Source organism: Ascidia mentula, chromosome 4, assembly GCF_947561715.1.
Source record: "Ascidia mentula chromosome 4, kaAscMent1.1, whole genome shotgun sequence".
NCBI lineage: Eukaryota > Metazoa > Chordata > Ascidiacea > Phlebobranchia > Ascidiidae > Ascidia > Ascidia mentula.
In genome coordinates, this window is record NC_138569.1 from 2,288,516 (window position 1) to 2,313,192 (window position 24,677).

General features: G+C 37.3%; 3 protein-coding genes across 4 annotated transcripts; 1 reads left to right on the top strand and 2 right to left on the bottom strand.

Moving 5' to 3' along the window:
* The first annotated feature begins 1,869 nt into the window (after nt 1-1,869).
* Nucleotides 1,870-15,704, top strand: LOC145898377 (uncharacterized). Of its 2 annotated transcripts, XM_082986811.1 has the most exons (31): nt 1,870-1,983; nt 2,052-2,138; nt 2,207-2,320; nt 2,521-2,695; nt 3,134-3,281; nt 3,644-3,902; nt 4,589-4,748; nt 5,007-5,143; nt 5,510-5,649; nt 5,952-6,108; nt 6,641-6,739; nt 7,142-7,309; nt 7,645-7,817; nt 8,024-8,117; nt 8,198-8,269; nt 8,416-8,503; nt 8,730-8,937; nt 9,145-9,230; nt 9,680-9,783; nt 10,069-10,262; nt 10,543-10,742; nt 10,945-11,087; nt 11,157-11,228; nt 11,505-11,605; nt 12,101-12,210; nt 12,910-13,046; nt 13,247-13,331; nt 13,688-13,761; nt 14,012-14,083; nt 14,385-14,579; nt 14,781-15,704. In XM_082986811.1, exons 1-31 carry the CDS (start codon nt 1,912-1,914, stop codon nt 14,847-14,849), a joined length of 3,993 nt encoding a protein of 1,330 aa, XP_082842937.1. In that variant the 5' UTR covers nt 1,870-1,911; the 3' UTR covers nt 14,850-15,704. The 2 variants fall into 2 exon arrangements, with proteins under 2 accessions (XP_082842937.1, XP_082842938.1); XM_082986812.1 differs by lacking the exon at nt 14,012-14,083.
* A 453-nt stretch (nt 15,705-16,157) lies between these two features.
* On the bottom strand, nt 16,158-17,688 carry LOC145898409 (uncharacterized). The gene has a single exon (XM_082986850.1). It carries the CDS (start codon nt 17,600-17,602, stop codon nt 16,514-16,516), a length of 1,089 nt encoding a protein of 362 aa, XP_082842976.1. The 5' UTR covers nt 17,603-17,688; the 3' UTR covers nt 16,158-16,513.
* Nucleotides 17,689-18,238: 550 nt separating this feature from the next.
* LOC145898387 (ubiquilin-1-like) lies at nt 18,239-24,178 on the bottom strand. Its single transcript, XM_082986827.1, has 12 exons — nt 23,978-24,178; nt 23,631-23,907; nt 23,223-23,308; nt 22,991-23,098; nt 22,733-22,842; nt 22,336-22,481; nt 21,770-21,928; nt 21,276-21,415; nt 20,789-20,976; nt 20,438-20,630; nt 19,977-20,110; nt 18,239-19,422 (listed from the first exon to the last, which is right to left on the bottom strand). Exons 1-12 carry the CDS (start codon nt 24,098-24,100, stop codon nt 19,407-19,409), a joined length of 1,680 nt encoding a protein of 559 aa, XP_082842953.1. The 5' UTR covers nt 24,101-24,178; the 3' UTR covers nt 18,239-19,406.
* Nucleotides 24,179-24,677: the final 499 nt, after the last annotated feature.

Sequence of the window (24,677 nt, forward strand, 5' to 3'; positions counted from 1 at the left end):
CATTTATTTCTGATGGACGTTGGCAAAAAAAGGAAGGTGTACTGCAGCTAACCTCCACGTATTTTACGTTGAGTATTGTTTTTGTGTTTTTTAACACAGATATGTACGGTGCCATTATGGCGAAATTAATATTTCTGTAGGATTTTAAAATAAAGGTTTTAAACACACTGACGCTAATCGTCAATAACTCTTTGTGAGTAAAATAAATTGGTCTGTGGAATCACCAAAATTTAGCTTGCATCACAACTTTGTTTTTTAAATATTTTGATTGGCTTGCTGCAGATAAAACACACATTCACAAAAACATTGGGTTGATAATAAACCACAGTAACCAGAAGCTTAATAATGAAATATAATTTGTAGTTTTATCGATGCTCTCGTTAGATCCCCTCTGGCACTTTCGTTTAAAGCGCAACTCCAACGTAAAACTCGTGGGGAAAAATCTCTGCTTTGATAAAAACTTTCCTACCGCGCGTAAAAAGAAACATAGACTGATAAGATGGTTGGGAAGAGGCGAAATATGTTTATGCGAGTATTTTTTTGTAAATTACTTTAGATTGTAGAGCGGCGCAAAGCCTTTGCGGTAGAAATTCATCAATTCAAAGGCAAACAACCATATTCATGGGCCCCATGTTGATATTCATGGGCCCCATGTTGATATTCATGTGTCTCCTATACTAGTATGGACCCTGGCACGTCACAAATGTTGCATCCCCCTCTCCTGTCCACTGCCCGGGGAAGTCGCCACAGTTTTTACGAGCATAACATAACAAGCAGAAACCTATGATAAGCGAAACGCTATAAAAGGGAAAATTTACTGTGAAATACCCAAATACGGTTGCTTGTTTTGGGAATTCACACAAACCAATGATTTACGTGCTAAAATATGCTATATCACATCTGGCCTGAATAAAAATGTAATTTTAAAAATTTAAAGCCCTACTTTTGTAACTTGAATCACAATTTAATCGCCACTACACGATTCTGATTGATATTTTTGTTGCAATTAGCCCCCAAATTAAAAAAATTAAAAATTTTCTGTAATGACATAAAAATCTTTTTGTCAGGAACACTTGACAGAAATAAATTATTTTGCAAAATCAAAGCTACAAAAAGTTGTTCGTAATCACCAAAGATGGAACAAAACTTACAATTTTACGACAAACAACATTTCTTGACAAAGGATTTAGCGGTTGGTCACGTGATGCGCGCTAGGTGGAGCTGCAGACAATTAAACAACCAACAGCACGGAAGCGTGACCTAAAGAATGTGGAAGGAATTGGCGATCGTTGAACGCGCGAGGTTGAATTTCGCTTCCCGCGATGTCCTATTTTCGGTCTCTTGTGATTTGTGGCAGTATTTCGGGCGATTTGTTGGCTTTGCTTTTTTATTAAATTTAAGTTTTAACTTGCTGTTAAAATGTATCGCTTGATTCCTAACGACGCGTGGTTTCGGTTTGTTGCGAATTGCGTCAGGTTTAGTTTTGATGTTATTTTTTTGTTTCTGCTTGATTCTTTTAGAAATATGTTTGTAAATTAAAGCACGTTTGAACTTTTTTGACGCCAACATTGAACAATGTGCTATTTTTGTTAAAGAATTGTAATTTAGTTGTAATAAGATCATTACTATATTGGAAGCTCAAGCTGTAGGCCTACTTCGATTGTCAAGTTAAATGGTTTAACTGTTACTTTGATTGGCATAGTAGTTTGTTTGTGTTTGTATGAACCAGTTTCTTATGTTGTTATGCTTCTCATTATTAGGAAACAAAAACAAAATTAAAGAACCATGTTTGGCATAATGCAGCTTGGAGGTTTAAATTAAGAGCAGAGCATTTTGTTTTTTTAATGCCACTGTCACACATGTTTTTTCAGATACTTTATTGGTGTATATATGTATGTATATAACTAAACCATGTCAATGGTTGTTGCCCCACGAGCACCGAGACGCGACAAGTCCGCAAATGGACAACAAAAACAGCCACAAGTATGAGTGTTGATTTCCAAAGACTTTGGTTTCCTATAATTTTTTTTATAAAAACTAATTTTTTTAAGGCCACGGCTGAGCAGTTGAGACTGGCTCAGATTATCGATGGCAATGGCAATAGAGAAGAAGACATACAAAATCAGCTTGTAGAGAAGGTAGAATTTGTGTTGAACAAATGGCCATGTGGTGGAAAGGTTATGTTTCACACTGTACTGTGTTTCAGGTGATGGAAGTTACGGGAACCACAGAAGACAATGCCAGGACAGCACTCTATGACGCTAACAATGACACAGGAAGAGCAATTGAACTGATATTAGAAAATGGATCTTTTGAACAGGTTTATTTCAAAACCCAAGTACAATTCGTGAAATAAAAAGTGACCAAAACGTAACAGAAGTTGCATTGTTGTTTTATGTTTAGAAACTTCCTTGTGATTATATTAGGGACTTGATGAGTATTGTTTGATTCTAGTTATTGTTGAAAATGACAAAAACGATAAATATTTTCATCTATGAAACTTTTTGTTGAACATTTCAGAGTAATGAGTGGGAAACAGCTGGCAGAAAGAAAGGGAAAAATGCACAAACTTCTTCCTCCAAGTCATTTGACACATTCGAGGATGAAGTAAAAGACACAGGTCCATCTGGTGGACGCTGGGAAAGAAATGAGTCTCGTGGAAGGGGCAGAGGGCGTAACACAAACAGACGTAAAGGTTTGTGATGACCTTTGCATCATGTACAAAAACCCAGTGTATTACCAATTTGTCAAAATTGAACATTTGGTTTATATGTATGTGAGATGTTTGGGAAATTGGGCTACCCTTGTAATGAAAAAGTACTGCACTGTGACTGGATGCAGCTATTCTTGAACTCCACTTAAAAACCTCTTATAAGCCAGTGGTTCTTAACCTTTAACCATACATTCCCCCTTTGCCTATTTTAGAACTTCTTATTTCTCCACATAACACAAAACATATGAAAGAGTGCAAAAAGGACTCAATTTCCACATGTTTATTTTAACTCAATGTTAAATTTGCTTTTTGTTTGTGTTGTCAAAAATTAATTCCCTGCATTAATGAAGTCTCTCCTCCCATGGAAATCACTGATATTCAAGTTAAGATTACCAATTATAAGATGTCTATCTTGTTCAGTGGATCATGATAAACCCGCAGACGAAGAAGGAAACAGAGGAAATACAGAAAATTGCGATAGAAACCGAGGAGGTCGCCGAGGTCGTGGTAGAGGCTCCTACAACAGTAGAGGACGCCAACCCGGTAGAGGCCCAAGAAGGTTCCAAGGGTAAGTTTATTACAAAGTATGTCAAGTTGGTCTTTGACTTTTAACCAAGGATCGCAAACATTAAATTTAGTTTCCACTTACTAGAATGAGACATGCAGTTTTGTTGTAGTTCAAATATATATATATATATTGACATGTAGTTTTGAACACTTTCTGTTTAGATAATTTTAAATACAAGCTTTGTGGCTAGTTATATTTTTTCACTGAAAATTTTTTGACAAATGTCTGTGTTTAGAATTATGAAAACGGCTTTTCTCCCAATAATTGTTCATAGGCCACAAGAAATGTACTTTGCAATATAAAACAACGCAAGTGTCAGATTTGTGTATGGTTGAGTTCCAATCGTGTTGTTTCTTGTGAAGACGATACAACCGGGATAAATCAGAGAATGAGGACGGTGGTACTGGGGACTTCCCCAACAACAACTTCGATGAAGGGTTTGGAACTTTCACCAATAAAAGTGCAGAAAATACAAATCAAAATTGGGGCGGGGACACAGAGAATTGGGATGATGTGGATTTGAAGGTTGGTACTTGGTCGAATGACGATTCCAAAAAGCAGACGGAAAAGAAAAATGATTCGTTTGGTGAACAATGGGGAACAGACAGCTGGGCTGACGATGTAAGTCTGTCATTTTTTTTACATTTTTTCTTTTACTATTATCCAAGACAGTGGTTCTTAACATCAACTGATTCTCATGGGGGCGCAAGCTCTATACCCAAACCTAATTTTTTGCAGTGACTTTAATGTCCTATGCTGTCTGTTATATTTTTCTTGCAGTTTCGGAACAAAAGTATTTTACTTTAAATAAAAAATCCGCCAGTGCAGTTAAGGTACTGTTATGTCACAAAGAAACCATTGCATCACAAAATACCTTTGTCATCTGTTTCGTCACAAACCGTTTATTGGTCCCGTAACTTTTTAGTTTAAATTAGCAAGCTTAAATTGTTACATATTATGTTTTTATCGTGTTGCAGTTATTATCTAGCTAGCTTATTTGCGTAGATCGACAAAAACACAATTGCTTTTGGTCTGAAACCTATTTACAGTTTGGGGGGGCGTAAGGCACAAGTCCGTTACTAAAAGGGGGCGTGTTAGAAAAAAGGTTAAGAACCACTGATCTAAGAAATTATTGTTCTCAAAGAAGTAAGACTAATCAGGAAACATCATGTTATTGATTTTTTTTCTCTCGAAAAGTTTTGTACCATTTTTACCAGTTGTTGAGAAGTGCATTCACTACTTCTTGTCTGCACTGTATTTTTTGCATTACTCATTACTAATGAATGTTTGTAATTCTTATGCTTCAGCTCACCGAAACGAAAGTGTTCCAATCACAAAAAGCTCAGATTATTCCCCCGACCAGTGTTGGTAACTTTTCTGTTCCGAATCACAATCAGCCTCAAGGTTCGTCTGCCCCACAATCTGGTGAACGAATCAATCTTGAATCTCTTTTCAAGAAAAATGCAGGTTTGAAAATGTTTGGATTACATGAGTATGTTTGCATGCAATAATATAAATCTACTTTCATTTGAACTTATTCTCTGTCTGTTCTTCCAACTTTATGTGATTTGTTGCAACTTTACTGACATAAAGATGATTGTTACATATTTATCAACTGTCTGCAGATTTGTCAAAAGTTTTGTAAATACTTGCAACTGGCTCTCTGGGGCTTAAATGCTTTGGTGTGGGAATGTAAAATATTTAACTACTGTTCTTAATGTCAAGGTCCTGCAAATGGTTCCAGTGCAACTTACAGTCAAGCTATTGGATCAAATGGTCTTGGTAGTCAAACAGGAATTTATAACACAGCTGATACTTCCCAATCCTCGGCACCCTCTGTGATACAACAATTACAGGGACAGGTTGGTGCTGAGCAATATAGTTGAAAGTTACTGTTTAACTGTCTTTAATTTTTCCTGTTGTAATCCACACTCATGGTAAGTAGAAATAGTTTATGACACTTTTAAATTGCCCAAACATTTATTTCTGCTTGCTAAATTTTTTATTTGTGTTCTTTTTCTTCAAACAGGAAAGAATGTTAGTAAAAGTTAGTTTTGAAAGTTCAAACCAACAGTGGCATTATGTCTGTAATATCCCCCTCCCAAGTGAAAATATTACCAAGGGGAAGAATAAAACATACATAGCCGATACAAATGCTCAAATTCCGTTGTTCCCTTATTTAAATACAATCCCATATTGTTTCGTAACAGAAACCTTAATGTATGCAGGCCAGCTCATTGTTCAGCGATAATAAACCAGTAAATGATATTGAGAGCTCATCCCACTTGTTTTCTTCATATGAGAACCAGTCACAGAGTTCAACTACCGGTACTCTTGGTCAGTACACGTCCACCAGGAACTCTGATGGGTAAGTAACAACACATAAGTAACTATGGAATATGGATTATAACCATGGAAACAGTATATATATGTAGATTTCCATTTGTTTTCATTATATTTAAAAAAATTTATTTCGCTTTTGTTACATTGTTAGAAAAACAATAAACAGAATTTTAATTGTAACTCACAGACCAACGGTTTTTGTGATCACCAGATACACCTGTGTTAAATTATCCTAATTTTTGTCCTTAAATGAGGGAGATTGGTACAAAGATTGTGAAGGATACTTGGCATATAGGTCGCAACAAATGTGGCCTTTCCATTTTTAAGGTCCTTTCCCCAGCTTAATGGTAAAAGGAGTGCGGATGCTAACGATCGCGGTTCATCGTTGCTTGGTTCATTCGGAGATCAGTTCAAGTCACAAGAGAAGCCAGTGCTTGGGCAGATGTCGGATATTTCCAAATCTGCTTTCACGCCCCTGAAGCCGGTGCCTGTTTATAGTTTGTTCACTGTTGTAAAATTCAGACAAAAAATCATAAAATGTAGTTTCATGGTAAAAATGGGGGATGTTTTGTTTCACGCACAACTTACACTGGCAACAAAAACACAATATATCCTGGTGTTTAAAACCTGCTCTCAATTTCAAAAAGTTAATGTGCTCTCTCACAACCTGCATTTTCAAGTGTGTGAAAGTTTCAAAGGAGTGAGGTTTAATTATGAGTTTGGGGAACTATTAAGTTGCTTAAATTGAAGACCTGGCATTGTGCCAATTACCGTCACTCTGCCCACAGCAAATATGGTGATGAATGTGCCCAAATTTAGAAGAATACTGTTGGTATGGTTTTCATCCATTTAGAAAAACAATTGTAAATATGTTTGTTTTAAAGTGGCACGAATGCACAAAATCATTATGTAAAAGTCACTGTTTATGTTTGTAAAACACTTTAGTTTCGAACGTACACTAGTACACAGACATTTACTTGCTTTTAGGGTGTAATGTTGTAAAATTTCTCCTTCAGAATACAAACCAAGGTGGCGCATCAGTAATCGGTTCTGAATACACCAGTTTCTCACAAACACAGCAACAAAGGGAGGCAACAGAAGCAGTGAAAGCTTCAGTGAGTATTTGTTTGTGTGCATCTTTGTGTAGTTATATGTTGTTCTACTTCTTGTTAAACATGTTCACACCACAAATCTATTTGCTATTAAGTTAAGTTTGTGACTTCAATGTTAATTTAATTGTTACTAATGCCTTTAAATATGAATTGAAATTTTACTGGTGGTGAAAGCCATGTTGTGTTGATGTTAAAAAGTTACCCAGGTTCCCATTAATAATTTTGTTTTGTCTATTGTTTCCGAGTAAACAATTTGCATAAATTGTGGTATTATAATATTTCCCAGAGATCAAATGCTGTTTTACAGATGCCAATAATGCATTGTAATGCATCCCTCACCATGGAAAAAGTGTATTTTCTAAAAAAAAAACAACAACAATTCATCATTTTTTTATGTGTCCACAGCTTGGTTTGTCTCCAGTCGCCAACGAGCAAATGGACAGTGATGCAATCCGCTCTGGTCTGCCTGGCAGAACTACAGCCATGAGTCAGAACACGCTGTCATTTGGTGCACCGCTACCCATCCGTCAATCAAAGGAATCCAGAAGAAAACAGCCTCCCGTGAACACCAAGGTGCACATTTTGTTTCCTAAAAGCCGTCACAAAAAATGTTATATTCCCTGTTAATATTAGTCCAACGCTGCAAACTCTTTTGAAAATTTTAGTACAAGCTCAAATTTATCATATTATATAGTTACCACACAACTATACTGGTGAGACCTTATTCAGAAACTGTACAAGTTACATTTTTGCACACAAACCCCAAACAAAAAACTTGAAAAAAAATCAAATAATTGCTTTTTATAGATACGGTATCGATCTACAGCCTACCAGGGTGGCTTGGTTCACCGATCCGGTGTTGTTTATTGTTTTTCAATCAGCAAAATTCAAATAATTGCTTTTTATAGATTCCTGCTGCAGCCGTTGAAATGCCTGGGGTTGGTGGTAGTGGTTACCATGAACTTTCAACTTTTGACCTTCAGTTTGGCATTGATGAACCGGCACCAACGAATGATTTTGGAAATAGCAACAATGCTGTGGTCAAACCTGTACCAGCACAAAGTAGTTTGTTTTCTAAAAGGTCAGCAGTAATATTGAAGTTTAACTACTAAAAAGTAACGCTAACAGAAAACCATATCTACTGCTAATTGATTTCCAAAACATATTTGGTATTCTCTCCTTAATTAGCTGTCATGAATTATTCTCACACTATTTTAATGTACTGGTTTATAAAAAAGGGGCCATAACAAAATATCATAATAGGCTCTAACATTCACATTCTTACAGTGCTGTGACATCACAAGGATCATTGTTAAACCACCTGCCACCAGGTTCCATATCTGACTCCTCCATCTTTCCAAACCAAATGTCTGGTCAGCAGGTGTGCATTCTCAACACATTCAGTTTAACCTTGAATATTTGAAATTAAACAACTATTGTTAAACTAACTTTTTGTCGCAGTCGGAATCGAGGCCCATCCAACGTTCCAGCTACCAAAGTTTACAAAGTGACTTTTCACAAACTGGAAAACAGGTAAATTTAGTTCCTGGACTGAGTTTATTTTCTATGTTCTTGTTACTGAATATGTTATGAATTATTGGGTGAGCATGTTTTTGATGCTTACTAGTGCATTTAAATTTTCTGCAAATTAAATGTTGAATCATGATGTTTTGTTGTAGTTGGGTGCATCTGCTGATAGTTTATCTCTATCAGCTCAACAAGCTAGCGACGCTACCTCAGTTCACACTTCCCAAAGGTTTTCTGAAGGTTTGTGAGCCCAGTTTTCTATGTACCATAGATGTTGTATAGTCAGCAAATCAGGCAACGGGGATTTAAAAGAAATAACACCGTACAACAACCTGCTTTTGAACTGTTAGGATTGTTGTAATGGCACCAAAGCTGCACTGATGAAACCTACTGAATGTATATAAGAATGTATAAATCTCTAATGCAAAACATCCAGTATAATGTCGCACAATTGTTTGTTATTCAGCTCCAAAGCAAAGTGAACCCATGCGAGGACCCCCAGGTCTCACCCACCCAAGTTCACTATCGTCGTCGACCAACTCGTCTGGTCCAACTCATGGTTCCAACCAACAATCTGGAGATCTCTCTGCGTCGTACGGCTCCTCTAGAATGGTTGCCGGTAGCAACATTCCACTTAGTGGTCTGCCTTCGGAATCCACGCATGACCAAGCAAGGTGTGTACAAAACCTCAATATGGTCAATAAATAACATAAGGTTGTGTTTATTGCATCATAGAGCTGCTTTGTGGTAAGTTCCATCCAATAATTACTGTTAAATTTCTAGGTTTACGTTTCATATCTCACAATGTAAACAGTTTGTTTTCAGTGTTGACAGGAACTAAGTTTTTCGCAACAAAGTAAAGTACAAACGTTGTTTTTCAGCATTACAAACCCAGTTCATTCGTACTATACATCCACGTCACACGGTCAGCAACAACAAATTGGAACCGACCACGCTAACTCCGCTGGTAAATTGTTTTTTGTAATTTGCAGCAATTTTCACAGCTTAAAAATTCTTAAGTCTTGAGTTTCAATTTCTAAGTGCTCACACACATAAAAATTGTAAGAACAATAATATGTATCAACCATGTCTTATTTTTGCACTCTGCCATTATTCATCTGCTGTTACCAGCTTTCCTTTAGCACCTTGTGGTACAGCGGGTTGGATCAGTGCTAAATCAATATAATGTCACTAGGTGGCATGTGGTATTTACAGGGTAGGTTATGCATGAGTAAGCAGAACCTGTAGTTTGTTACCACACATTATTTCATTTTTTCAACTAATAGTTTCAACCAACTATGCTCTGGAGTTTAAAAAAAATAGGTTTGTAGTAACCATGCACTATTTTTGTCATACTCTATAGTCATGTACTATCTAATGGCAATATGTGCAAAATGTAATATATGTACTAAACAGGTCGGAGCATCAGGTCACCAGTTCCATCTACGAGTTTACAAGGTAGCCTGCAAGGTTCCCCGATGCCACATATGTCTGTCACACCTTCAAAAGATGAATTATCTGTGAGCAAAAAAAAACGTTCTCAATAATTTTTGTGCATTTTCAACATAACCTCTATAATAATGCCAAAGACTGCTTTAAAGTAAGAGTCTGTCTATGTGATACATGATTAAAAATCAGTACTTTTGCAAACTCAAGTTTTTTTCCATTGTCTATGAAATAAAATAATTGTGTCTTTGCAAAAGAATATTGTTTTAAAGGTGATACTTGACCAGTGGATATTAACACATTAAAGCATGGCATAAAAAGGGACTAAAACTCCTAAAATCATTTAATTTATTCATCAGTCGACCGTTCCATCAACGGTAATTTCATCACTGGCAAGTGGGCTTGGTCAAACCCATATTTCATCTCACACTACTGGGTCATCGGCCACCTCTGCCTCGGCTCCACTCAACATTCCTGGTGCGCCCACAACTAATGCACCAACACTAGGTGGCTCTGGTGCTTATGGATCGATGGGAATGCATCTTCCTTATAGGTATGACCTGCAGATATATTTTAGCAAGTTTAAGATTAATTTGAGTTGACTGTAGCTATGCAATGATTTTTTAAAATCAATTAATCTTGTTAAATTTTGAATGACTTTGTTGCCATGACAATAACACACACAATTTTTTTTTCATGTTGTTGTTTCTTGTCAGGTCACAAATGGTCTGTGCAATACAGTGATTGTAAAGTATTTTCTTCTGAAAAAAATTTATTGAAAACTAGAGTTGCAGGGAGTGATTCTTCTATCATTTGTTTGTTCTTTTTTCCAGTGCGTCACCACAAGCATCCCAGTCTTCAGTGATTCCACCTGTTAGTTCACCTGGCAAGCATCTGCCCTCCAGTGACCTGTATCCCTCGTCTGGTCTTCCATCTTCGTTAAGTCACAGCCACCAACAGGCAGCCGCAGGCACCACTGTTTCAAGCATGATTGGTTTGGCACTTGGCAATGCTGCATTGTCCTCGGTTGCTGGTAATTTATTTCAAGGAATTTCTTATTTTTTATCATGTTCTCTACCATAGAAAAACACAATTTCGGTATTGAATAGTTATTTCTTTAGGAAATAATCACCCTGGATTGTACTCAAAATTATACACAAAAACATAGAATTAATCGATAACCTGCTTTTCTTGCCCATGACTAGTTGTGAAACATTGTTTGTTTGGGTATTTAGGAACTCCCAAATCGTCGACCTCTCTGTCAACACCATCGACCAAAACTGGTCCCCCAAATTTACCATTACCCGGGGTTCCACCTTTGCTGCCAAACCAATACGGCATTCCAATGGGTGCCACTGGTCTAATGACGGCGTATGCTGTAAGTATCACATCTTTGTATTTTGCATTGGCTGAATAATATACTTAATATTTCATAATTTTGTTGCAGCCGGAAGCAGCCCTGTATGCGGGCTACACTGACCCGTTAATGGCAGTTCAATCGAGGATGGTGAACCAGGTGGTAAGTTGAACTTTTTATACAAGTGACATTTTTGAGTCACTGTTCTTTTGTCAATGTTTATCTGAAGTCTGTTTAAAAGTTTTTCTGTTTTACATTGAAACAAACTGATATGGGATAATGGTGTTATGTGTTACAGTTAAAATAACAGTTGATCTTTTTCTAATTGTGAATAACTTGTGTTGAAAAAATGACCAAAACATGGATAAGAAGATTAGGTTTTTTGTTATTATATTTGCAGTTCATATTTTACAACCATCTAATCTACTGTTTTTGCAGCCAAATTATTACGATGTGTCATCTTTCCACACTTCAAGTAATCCATCAGCAAACCCTTCATCAGTTAACAGAGATTCTACGTCAAGCAATGTTAACCAAGGGTATGTTAAGTTAGTATTTGTTGTTTCCAAGTTAGATGTTCCCTGTGCAGGCTTGATCAGGTTTTCTGCATGTTTCTGTTGCACTAAACTTGGAACCAGTCTGCAAAACTATGATTTCTGTTGACTGTTTTTGTGTTTTGTGAAGTACTTTTCACATTAGCCACAGATAACAGAACAATTTTAGTAACAGTTGTCCTGTGTTTTTTTTTAATTGAGGTAAGACTTTTCCTTGTTGAAAACGACATTGTTGTCAGTTGCTTTCGCTGGTGTGTGTGTGTATTAATACACAAGCATATATCTTGTATCTTGTGACTTTTTTTGTTCTGCAACAAAAAAATAAATGCTTTTTGCAGCCCCTTAATAGCAAGTATAGATGTTAATATTGTTTTAGGCATTAAACATCAGATGCCCCTAGTACCTGTTTGTTTTGCAACCTTGAATCAAAGAAGCCCTGATATATTATGTGCAAGTTTCTTATAAATAATCTTTTTACAGGAAATTCAACCATAGGGAACCTTCAAGTCCCACTGTTGGTATGATTGGCGGATCTGTGGGTTCCGGACTTGCTCAGCAAGTAGCTGGACAACACAATGCGCAGATGAAAGGTAAGCAAGCACCACAAATACAAGTTTGTTTGCCAGAAGGGTTTGGTTTGTGTTGAGTGTTTTGGTTGTTCAAGTGATGAGATATTAGACTTTCGCTCAACTGAATTTGTTGTGTCGAGGACTAGGTTTTCTGATGAACAAAAATTTTTTGTATGTAGTTATGCTTGATTTCCATGCAGAGGGTTGTGAGGTTGGCCATTTTCTTAAAGTTATATCAGAATTCCTGCTTGTCTGCAAAACATTCCTCTAGTGCAGGGTTTCCCAAACTTTTTTGGCCGCGGACCCCATTTTGTGAACCTGTTTTTTCTCTGACCCCCTGTCTTAAGGTCACATCATTTTGCAAAGTAATCAACGTTGAAAATACTACTAACTATATCAACAATATTGATAAGTTTAAATTCTTTAGACGCGTAGTAAAAAAAACGAAAGAAAGAAATGTAAACAGCTTTGAAATCATAAGATACAATGATAGTGTAAGAACCATTCAAAAGTAGAGTAATTGTACAATATGCTAACGTATTGTAAAGCTAACGAAACCAATCCAGTTATGAATTACTGCTTGCACACTGTATACAACGTACTAATTGTTGTTTTTTTGGTAACGTTGCTGACCTCGGTTTGGGAACCCCTGCTCTAGTAGGCTACGACGGTAAATCACAATTTGAATTTTGTTTAAAGTAATATCTTTGGTGTCAACAGCATCACAAACTGGTACCCATCAAGCTCAACCTTTTGTGAATCTACCAACTGCACCAGCTGCCTACCCAGGCTACGCAAATGTTTATTACAATGCTTTCCAGTATCCACCTATGTTTGCGGCAGCTGCTGCCACTGCAGTAAGTATAACAAGTTGACTGTGTTATTAATTGTGAGTAAAATGTGTTTATGTTAAATTTTTTGGAAATTAAAGCAATTTTTATCTTGTATTCGGAAAAATTTTGTTGTAATATTTGATTTTCTAACGAGAACTTGCTTTAATATTTTTAAGGTAGTATAGTATATTGGAATTTTCAACAAACAATCTTTTTCATTCCAGGTACCACAGAGTGGGAAACACTCTGTTAATGTGACAACAGCATTTCAACAACACGGAACTGGTTTTGGGAATGCTTATTCAACAGGTACAGGCTTTAAATTTAAGCATTTTATCCTTAAAAATAGGTTTTTGGGAGATATTGTGAAATAGTGGGGATTTGCTTTTTCTTAGAATTGCACAACTGCAGGCTGATATTGTTACAATTTACAATAGAAGTGGAGTGTTGCAGACAACGCATACTGTTTTCACCTTTCCGGTTTCAGCTGGTGACTGCTCTTGCCTACTTAATAACCAAGAGTCTTTGTGACATTACAGTCTATTAGATTAAAACAGTGCGCACCGTCCACAGCTGCTGATTATTTTTAGGCTCATTTGTCCCTAAGGGAAGAACTGTTACATTAATATTTTAGGAAATAATTCAGATTTTTATTTAATTTACAGCAGCTTCAATCAATGCATCATCAGCAAGCAGCTTACACGACTTGCAAGGTCAAGGTTACAACAAGAATCATGTAGTAAGTAAAGTGTCTTAATACAAAGTGCTGCTTGAATGTCCAATGTTATTAGCGGCACAACTCACATGCAAGCAAATGTTAAGTTTACCAGCAAATGCACGCACAGCACTGCTATTTGTTATGGCCGGCCATATATTTACTAAGGCTAGGCCAACTTGTAGAAACTTTAACAAGTGGGATGGTACAATGCTTTTGCAAGCTGACACTGCAGCTTCCTCATAGCTGTAAACAATCAATATTGTTCTTGTAGTCGGCTTACGAAAAGCAACAAGCCGCATTCCACCACCACACCAACACTCCTCCTCCAGCCTTCAACTTGCAGGTTATTTGCTAGCAGTAATTTGCAAAAACGATGGCTTCCGTTTTTGCATGGATTGTAATCAACAATTTATGTGGTTTCCTCAGTTATGTTGTTAAAGTGTCAAATGAACTTATATGATTCAATGCTGTTTTTTGTCATGCTTTTATTTGAATCAAAATCAGACAATTTTCTCATACCGAAATCCAGTCTGGTAAATAACTCTCTAATTCACTGATTTCGTGAGCAAAAATAATACTTTTACTTTGGTTTTGCTTCGAACATCAAAAACAACAAGATTGACCAAAAGTTATTGAAAATTCAGACACTGACAGCAGCAGCGATGGCAGCTGCTAACACTGGTGGTGCTGGTGGTGGAGGGGGAGCTCCCGCAATGAGTCCCTACAACCAATCCCCATTCATGGCCATGCTACCAACTCAACACCACTCTCAGATTCATCTTCATGTGCAGCAACAACATAATGATGTTGGACAAGGGGTTGGATCGCAAAGGACACAGGTTAATGGCTAAGGTTGTATTATATAGAAATTACACTGTTTTGTATTAGTGTAAAATTAAATTCATGTTTTGCTGATAAACCATGTCTGAAACGGTGTATGTCATAACAAATTAGCTCAAAAGTATTACATTTTTTTATGTACTCTTTTAACTCATTCACTATTAAAAAAGCATTTTACTAAAAATACACCTAACTTTCAGAATACCAGCTCAATTGGGAAATCGGCAACAAAGCCTGGCTTCGGCAGTGCTCCTTACTGGGCAAATTAAATAAATATCGTCACCCATGTTTGTTTGTTCGTTTCTTGACTTTTGCTCCACTAGCAATTTGCCACAAGTTTACCTTGTTCGTACCAAACCCCACACTCAGTTCAGTACTTCACAAACCCGAAGCTTTGGTGACATCCCGTCGCCAAGACTGTGTTTATTTTTGTAAAAACGGCTGTCGCTTGGCATGTGCTTTTTGTAGTAATAACTGTGTTGTGCGTGTCTTTTGTATCGCTCCCCTTTTTCAGGAGCTGTTGTCCTGTGTGGATTTCCCGCCCACCTTAGGACCCTTCAAGCCGCAGTGCGCGAGGCAAACAAATAAAACGTTCTCCGACTGATCTTTTTTCTTTCCCCCCCATCCATACACAGCTACGACATTTTTGTGTTGGTTATTCACTCCCAGCTTGTTTGTGTCAAAACGCTCAACATGGCTAAGTTTGGTTGGGCTTTATACATCACTGTTAGTGCTGCCCCTTTACTCATTAACGCAGTAGAATGCAGCTTGTCGGTACTACATGTTAAACAAACTACAACTCTACTGTTCAAGGGCCAGTGTACATACCACACCCAATTGGCACCCCCTACATTTGGTCGTTGGTTTTTGCTTTCATAAACTTCCATCTGTACAAATGATATTCTTTGGAAATGTACTGATTTATTCTGTGCCTGTTAAAACGATCTCATCAATTACCAAAAAGTGGTTGCTTCTTCTTGTATGGCAAACTGAAACACTAGCTGTGTTTTGTGTGATTGAAAGAATTCTCTAGTTTGGCAAAGTTCCACCATGCCATGTGGCACATTGTGATGGCTGAATGTTTACCAGCCCAACAATCTGTTGAATGAACATAAACCACAACAACCTGTACAATCTGTGTGTGATATTGCAAAACAGCTTGGGTCAGTTAATCAGTTAGGCGTGAAGAAGCAAGGTACAACAGCAATGTACCCAAACTGAATCATGACCACCTTTTCGTATTTAATCTGAGTGAGGCCTTGGCATGATCATTTCCCCAAAACTTTAAGCATGTTTACGTATTTTAAAAGGAACCTGCTTCATTAAATACATGGGCCAACCACTGCCCACGGGTAGAAATCGAGAATTGTCCCATAAAAAACTTTTAACACAAATTTCATTGCAAATGTTTTTGCCTGTGGTTACTATATTCAATATCAATTGTTGTAAATGTTAGTTTACAAACTGCAGGGGGTGACACCTCATTTTGAAAATATTTGGCCAGATAGTTTAAAAGTTTGCCTACCCCTATATTGGAGCCATGTACAGATAACAGCAGAGATAAAACAATAAAAATGTAAGATTAGGCTTGTAATGGTTAAACCAAAGGAGGAAAGTTGTATTGTTTAAAAGCATTTCTTTGACTAAAACATGTACAATCAAAATCGAATTCTGTGTTTAAATTGAAAAATATAAAATCAGTATGTAAGAGGCAGTAACAAAAATCTTGAGGAATAAAAAATTAATTCAGCACCGATAACGAAATCGAACGTATCAGAAAAAGGTTTAAAAACTGCAGTAATAATCATCAGATAAGAAACTGTACAAATTCTGCACTAAAACCAATATAAGTGCATAGAATGCCAACCATCAGACCAAAAAACATACAAGATTGCTTAAAATGCAATGTTGTTATGAAGCGGATATTTTTAATTCATGCTGCTGATGTTAAATGGTCAAGTAGTTGATGTTTTGGTTGCACAGAGTAGATCTCCTTATTTTGTATACAGACATCGCAGGCCCAAATAGCCAGCTCCTCCGTTTTCAAGTGAGAATATGCGGCCTCAGTAAGACCTACACATGTGCGGTGATACCATTGTTTGCAGCTTGCGAGGCAACGTATAGCATCCTCGGTTGCTAATATTTCGATAGAACAACTCTTACACTTTTGTGGAAGGGCCGGTGGAACAGAGTGAGGCACAACATGGTGTTCCGCACTGTCTTGACCTGATTTTTCCACATCTGTCTTTTTTTCTTGTGCTTTTTTGTCCGATTTCTTTCGTGATTTAGCAGAAGGCTCACTGTTTTTGGGTGATTTGCTTTCATTTTTGTTGGAGTTTGTCGACATTTTTCTTCCAGACGTACTTGGAGATGGCAGTTGAGCAGGTGGCCTGGTTAAGGCTTTCATCTGCCCTGTATTCTGCAACATATGTCCATGATTTCCACTGGACATCATTCCGGGACCCATGTTCTGGTTTTCCATCATAACACCATCTGGGCCCGGTGACCCTAATGGCCCCATGCCAGGCCTCAAATTGTTCATATGCATTCGTGGAGAACCCCGAAATGGGGGCATTCCTGGACCATAGTGCGGCCTGTTTATTCCATATCCATTGTTGGGCATATTTGGATTTTGATGCATTGGGGGGTGGTAACCTGGATGTGGGTTCATTCCATTGTTTCCATGCATTTGAGGGTTCCAGCCTGGCCCACCAGGAGGACCAGAGTAACGCATCCCATGAATTTCCGACCTCGATGGAAAACCAGGGTAACCGGGCCCAGGCATTCCCCCACCAGGGCTTTGCAATCGGACCATTGGTTGATTTGGGAAAAACCCTGGCCCCATCTTAATTGAATTGGGTGGAGGATCGTCAAATGGGTTTGAGGCAACCAAGTGGGTTGCAGAAGGATTTGGTGGTGGAACAATTTCACCTGAACCTGGTGAGGTTGTACTTGTGTCCTTTGAAGTTGACGAAGTTTTACGGGCTTTCTTTGATTCTTGTGTATCCTTTTTCTTTCCCATTGTTAAGTTTGGCTCATGACAATTTGTGCATGTAAAAATGTACCTACATCTTTCTTTCACTGTTTACCGACCACTAATATCCATTATTCTATATCATAGGCAAATATAAGTAAACATATGACAATTAACATATGAATGCAAAGGCAACTGAACTGCATATGCAAGCAAACAATATGAAAAAACATTCCCAAATCTATGCATTTACTACTGCACCAAAAGCATTCTATTCTTGAGCACACTTTAAATTTTAAACACAGACACTCCATCAAATTCAAAACCAATAACAAACGTAAATCTAAAAAAACATACCTTCAATGCGATAACGTTTTCAAAAACACAACGTTTTAGTTTAGATTTGAAGATTCAGAAGCGGGCGCAATCTGTTCTTACGCACACCTAAAAGCTTTTAATTTGTGGAGGGAAGGCGACATGCCAACATAGACAACTTAATTGTTTTTTCAGATTTTTTTTAAAATTATAGCCCCTACAATTTTTTTCAAACTTTGTTTAATGCAAATTGGTAAAAAGCGAAAGTACTTAATTTTTCCGTAATTATTACTGTCCGTTTTTCGACCGAAAAACAATAAGCTATTAGTTGGACTTTTCTTCGTCAAATCAAAATAAATCCACAACCGATCTGAGTCCATCACATTTATTCAACAAAACCGATGTTTGGCGAGTGACAAAATTTATCTACACGAACAAAATAAAAACAACCAATGATCTTTCAGTGAGCGCCAAAACGAAATTTTCGGTACGAAAAGCTTAAATAGAACTTCAAGTACAAATTAATATTTATGTAGGGTTTTTTGTTGAGCATCCGTGTAAAATGTGGCAATTTCTATTGTTTTTAAACCTTTAACATATACCCACACACACGTACAACATGACAAAACACAATTTTACGTATATCTGTCGCACTGAGACCGCAGATAAATCAAACGATGAATTAGTGGGGACTTCTGAATGAGCTGGAGGCCGGGTCCACCCACGGTGGGCGCAGGGGCGATTAATAAACGTCATTTCTGCCAGTTGAGGAGTAGCGACGTCAAACGCCCAGAAAACATTGAAAACGTGCGTGTGTGAACCAGCGTCACGGTGCAGAATTTAAACGCAAAATAAACGAAAGTTTAATTTTAACCGAAGTTATTTGTATTAAACACTTTTCTTCCGGCTATTAATATAGTGACCACACCAATACCGGACAATTAGTACTTTCACGCGTGTTGCAGAAGGCTTATCACATCTCGTTGTTGCAAATTGAGGGCAAGGCGCAGCAGGGGATTATTAATCTGGATGTGGGTCATTTAGGCTTTGGACGCACTACACAACGACTTATGATTCGATACGAAAAAACGATTTAAATTTACGTAAACGCCAAGATAGACTTACTACCACGCCACGAGCTTACGTCCCCTCGCGACGAACGAATGCAAGCGGGGCGAGAGAATTATATGTAAATAACTACTTTCGCTGCCCACACAACCGCACTCATACTTCAGGCAAAAGTCCCGCGGCGAAATGAATAAAACAACTTTTCAAAGAAACAATTAAACAACACTAAACGTGGTGCGTTTAAAAATCTGGGTACCAGATCACAAATAGTTCCAACGAAAGTTGTTGCCATATAGTAAAATACAGTTGTTGTAACTTTGTACACAGAAACACATTTCAATCACATAGGTTTGCTAACTTAATTATTTGGGCTCGAGCTGTGTGTGAGTGAAAATTGCTTGGTTCATCACCATTGAATAAGATGCATATTCACACAAGGAAATCATCGCAATGTTGTTACATCAGCAGGTCAGGTCTGACTGCCTCTGCAAGTACAATTTCACATGAATTCAAAATAATGAGATGTGAGAGCTGGAGTCTTCAACCCAAGTCCATTAGTGCATATTTTTTTTTGATTTCTTCAGTTTGTCGTGTCTGTCTCTGATCTATGACTATATGCTTGCTTGTGCACTGCTTTTATAAGAGACTGACTGTTAAACAACTTTATTGGCACGAGCTTTCGCGAGATTGATCTCGCTTCATCAGGTGCAGTCGGTCTCTTATAAAAGCAGTGCACAAGCAAGCATATAGTCATTTTTTTTTGAGTTTGTAAACTTTTAAATTATATTCATTCAAGCAGTTTAAATTTAAATAAGCTGCACATACGCGTGGGCCCCAACTGACATACCGATTATTCAAGCAAAAGTTACCTCAGTTGCACAATTGGATAAAGTTATTCTAAACCTGGACTGTATGACTACTTATATTATGATGTCATAACTCTTATAGTTGCGTTGATATGTGCCACTGAACTGTTTTTTAGTTTGATGTGAAGAACACGTTGAGTAGAATTGACTTAGATCACTTATCATATAATTACCTTAACAACCATTCAATGGCGGCATTGACATTGCCATTGCTAACCACCAGAGCTTGGATGTTCGCCTCTCGATTCATGAAACCCATTGAGGTAAGTTGCTCAAGTTGAGACTGAAATCTTGCCTCTGGAGTAACCTGCGACAAACACAGTTAAAAAAATTTATGGAAAAAAATTCATCACACAACTTTGGTACCTGGATATATGCAAAGTACATAATGTAAAGTAAATTAATCCAAGACCGCCACATTCTGTTTCAGATGCAATGCTTGTTTGAAAACCCACTTTGCTAAAAGTTTGATATACACAGCTACATATTTTTAATGGAAAAGATTTTATTATGCAACGTTAAATTTTTTTCGTGTAAATAAGTATGGCAAACACTATGAACGCTGTTACTTTTTCACAAACAATGCTTGTGGTTTCATATCCACCACAAGTTTCAAACACCATGTGATACCAACCTGAGACTGGCCACCACTAGATGGCACTCCTGTGGCGAGTGATTGCATCATCTGACTCAGCAGGTTTGGTGGAATTTGAGGAGTCGTTCCAGAACTGGGTGTGGTCGTGGTGGAAGGAGTTGTTGTAGTTGAAGCTCCAGTTGAACCGGTTGTTGGGGTTGAAGTAGGCATCGACCCCAGACCACCCATCATTCTGAGAAATAACATAGTTTCGTTAAACATCGTGATGCTGTTACTAATGATATTAAGTCAGAAAATGCTTTGATATTGATGGTTATGAACAATGGCACTGAACAATATATTCTGTTAGTAAATTTAGTTGGACATTTCCACAAATATAATGCTATATACCCTGGCATTACTCCCGGTGCTTCCCTTTGCAATGTTTGCATGCCTTGCTGTATCTGCATGAGGGCTTCCATAGCACGAGGGTTGGTGTAGAGGGCCTGCATCTCGGGGGATTGCATGTGTCGAAGCATATCTGGTAGCATTCCCGCCAACTGGGGATTGTTCGCAAACATTGGGTTGTGCGACATAATCTGAAAACATAAAAAAATAATTTTTTGGGCACAAACCAAAACAAAAACCGCACAATAAAACTTGCCCTCAAAATGGGTTGCGAACTGAAAAAGGTTGGGAAGCACTGACCTAAACCACTGTATTTATTTAAGTTTAAGTCATGGCTTGGGAAGATTTTTACCCTTAATTTTTGGTACTGTACAATTGGGGGCAGCTTATATGATTTTTTCAACACCATCACATGCGGCTTACAATTGAGTCAACACAATACCCACTAAAAGCAAAGCATTTTGTATGAAATAAATTGTGGAAAACCTACTTGGGAAGCAAACTCTGGGTTGCTACTCATTGTTTGCATCATATTTTGCATGTAAGGAGCACTCATCATGTTCTGCATCATCGAAGGGTTCTGCGTTATTTGTTGCATCAAGTTTTGCATCGCTGGTGTGTTGAACATAGCTGAGTCAAAGTAATTCTCATTAAATAGGGGATAAAGTGATCATTTATGGGTGTAAAAAACAAACCAAACAATTTCCCTAAAAAAAAAAAAAAATAATTCTGCAAGAAGGTGCAACAAGCAAACAAAATTCTCAAAATGAAACTCAAACTGCTGCTTCTTAATCTGCAGCTAGCACAAATATTTTGGCAAACAGACTATGTATATACCTTCTGGAACAAATTAATAGTGGAAGTTGAAATACCAACATTTTGCCTACCTACTCTAATTTGTGCCAGAAAGTCGGTTCCTAAACTACATTATGCAAACAAATATATCAACAGAAAAGTTTGTTGGATAACGAAATGTTTTCATACTGCCATGGGATTGGTTTCCTGTATTCCCGGTGTTGGTTGTGGTTGTAGTCGTGCTCGATGAACTTGAAGTTGGTCGAGAAGCAGAAGAGTTTTGACCTTGACCTCCACCCCATGGGTTAGGGAGTGGAGATGTATTTTCTGTATTCTGGTTACCATCACCTTTACACAACAAATCAATACTAAAAAATGCTGGTTTGGGAAGTAGTAACATATATGAGTCATAATTAGAAGTTGGCTTGGTGCTTAAGTAAAGGCTGGTAAAACTGGTGTTGACCACAGAGTTATGGTTACAAAGTGCATAAAATTATTGTACAGAATGTAATTCCTGGGAGTAGATGAAACAAGCTTGGATATTTTTGTCATAATTTTGCTTCAGCAACATTGCTTTGACAAACTGTGCAGTGTATTACATAGTTGCATGTGCTGAAACATTTCTGGAAAATACTGCCTTTTTCTGGTTTCTCCGCACTTAAATATTTTGAATTTTTTATACTTGAAAAGAGCAGTAAAATAACAAGATACGAATATGGCTTACAGTATAATTACAACACAATAGTGGCACTTACCATCATTCTGTGAACCAACAAGGGTTGCAAAGGGGTTTGGGTTAAATTGTTCTTGAGCGGCATTAAGCATTGGTTCTTGTACATCAGTGTAAAGTCGACGCAGTGCATTGTAGCCTCCTGGTATGCTTTCCAGGTTACTCATTGCCCTGTGAGAAAACAATTAGGAAATCAAGATATAATTCACTGATATTCCTCAAATTAATTTAGCAAATTTTTTCAACCGAGTAAAAATTTTGTTGAAACATGTGGAAAGATCCATTCCATTACAGTTTTGTTTTTTTTCTTCGTTACTTGGGTTTAAAATAATTTATTTTTGTGGGAACCAGCAATTCAGACAACTTTTCAACGCCAGTGTTCTTAAGTAACTAAGTTAATCACTACCATACAAGGTAAGCACCTGTCCTGATTCCTCATCATTTCTTGAAACATTGCTGGATTTCGAGCAAGTTCCATCGTTTGTCTCATCAACTCAGGGTTGTTTAACATATGCGTGATTTCAGGGTTTCTCTGCAAACAATTATTTGTGCATCATTGCGGGGGAAATTCATCAATAACTTGCTATTTCTTAAAAAATTATCAAATTTCATGAACAAAAACAGCGGAATCTTCACATTTTCCAGTATTCAAATCCATGCAGTGATTAATTAATATTAACCTCCATAAGTTGTTGCATTTGTGGATTGCTTGACATTATCTGTCGGATGAGGTCAGGGTTGGACATCATGCTCTGAACCATAGGGTTTTCCATCATTTGCTGTAGAGCCTGAAACAGATTCGTGCATAGATTTTAAATTATAAACCATAGAGGTAGGTTAGGATGACCAAAACCAAACAAAATATGGGAATGGGAAACTAGTTTTAAAATGCAGTCCATCACTAATTTTTACCTGGGGATTGGACATTAATTCCTGTTGCATTCTTCTTTGCATGTCTGCTTGATTTCCTCCACCCATTCCTAACAATCCCTCCATTCCTGGTAAAGACAAGTTGGTCACACAAATAAACAGCAAATGTTGTATGCAACTATGCCAAAACTGCACTCAGATGTTATTTTTGTTTGGGTCCAGATTTCTTTTTATGAAAGCTTTCAACGTATTTTTTCTACATTTCAAAAAGTATAGCCTGCCATGTTTAGTGTTGTTTTTATAAAAGTGCGCAAAAATCACCAATGGGTCAAAAAACAAAACAGAGTTCAAACTTTGTCGACATAATACACCCATTTGTTTGTGACCAATTGAAAAAGCAAGCTATCCTCGAAAAACAACAGCTAATTTGTTCAATTCGACATTTCTTACCACCAAGACCAAATGGAAAGCTTGGGGGATTTTGGCTTGGAGGCTGAGTGGTTTGGGAGCTTGGCGTTGAAGATGAAGTTGTGGTTGGGGAAGTGGTAGAAGCTTGCCCTGCAGGCTGTGATGGTTTAGGAGTTGACTTAATCACCAGATGAATCGTGTGGCCATCCTTAATTTGATGCTGTGAAATTTTATCACCGTCTTTCAAGATTTTTCCAGCAAAAATTAGGACCAGCTGTTCCAACGTACTGTTGAACTTTGTGGCAACAGCACCTTTTAACTGTAGACAAAAAAATGACTTTTAAGGCTGCTATCAATTTTATGACATGTTAGGTTTTATTAAAACTTACATCTACAACAGTGATCTCCGGATCAATGTCAAATTCTTTCTTTTCCTTTGGAGTTTTGACAGTAATTTTTATTGTCGATGAATTTGTAGTTTCACAAGCTGGTGTTTCTTTGTCATCAGCCATTTTTACACAAGTAATTGTTCTTTTTGTTTATTTACAGAGAATAGCTGAAGTCACTGTCTAATGTATTTTAAACAATTTAATTCTGTAATCACACACGCCAGTGACGTCACCATACCAACTGTTAATAAATACTTAGAATAGTTTAAACATTTTTGAAGCAATTTACACTCGCTTATTGTCTTTTACAAATATCGCTAAGCTTTCCCTTACATATCGAATTCTTGAATGAAGCTTGATCAAATGGCACAGTCTACAATTAATGTACCATCCGACAAAATAAAAATAACATACTGCTAATAATAATAACCCACAGTCATTTTACAACTGTTTTCTCCTTGAAAAATGTCCGGAAACATTGAATTTTTATTTAAATAACCAGAATTACTCAAATGTGCATCGTCACCAGTTGTAACACGGCGCCTGACAAATAATTTGTAGTTCAGACACTTGTATTTTTCCATCTGACTGCACAATGTTTCGCAAAAAATTTAAACGAATCTTTGCAAAATACGTAAATGCTTAACTACAAAGTATGGCATCACAAAAACGTTTAACTTTATTCATATGTACCAAATTT

Bases quoted from the DNA above. Each gene is read 5' to 3' on its own strand.
- LOC145898387 (XM_082986827.1), bottom strand. From the start codon at position 24,100: ATGGCTGATGACAAAGAAACACCAGCTTGTGAAACTACAAATTCATCG. The intron at 23,908-23,977 runs GTAAGTTTTAAT...TTTTGTCTACAG, and splicing joins CGGAGATCACTGTTGTAGAT to TTAAAAGGTGCTGTTGCCAC. The intron at 20,631-20,788 runs GTATATAGCATT...GTTATTTCTCAG, and splicing joins GCACCGGGAGTAATGCCAGG to AATGATGGGTGGTCTGGGGT.
- LOC145898377 (XM_082986811.1), top strand. From the start codon at position 1,912: ATGTCAATGGTTGTTGCCCCACGAGCACCGAGACGCGACAAGTCCGCA. The intron at 13,047-13,246 runs GTAAGTATAACA...TTTTCATTCCAG, and splicing joins CGGCAGCTGCTGCCACTGCA to GTACCACAGAGTGGGAAACA. The intron at 14,084-14,384 runs GTTATTTGCTAG...TTGAAAATTCAG, and splicing joins CTCCAGCCTTCAACTTGCAG to ACACTGACAGCAGCAGCGAT.
- LOC145898409 (XM_082986850.1), bottom strand. From the start codon at position 17,602: ATGGGAAAGAAAAAGGATACACAAGAATCAAAGAAAGCCCGTAAAACT.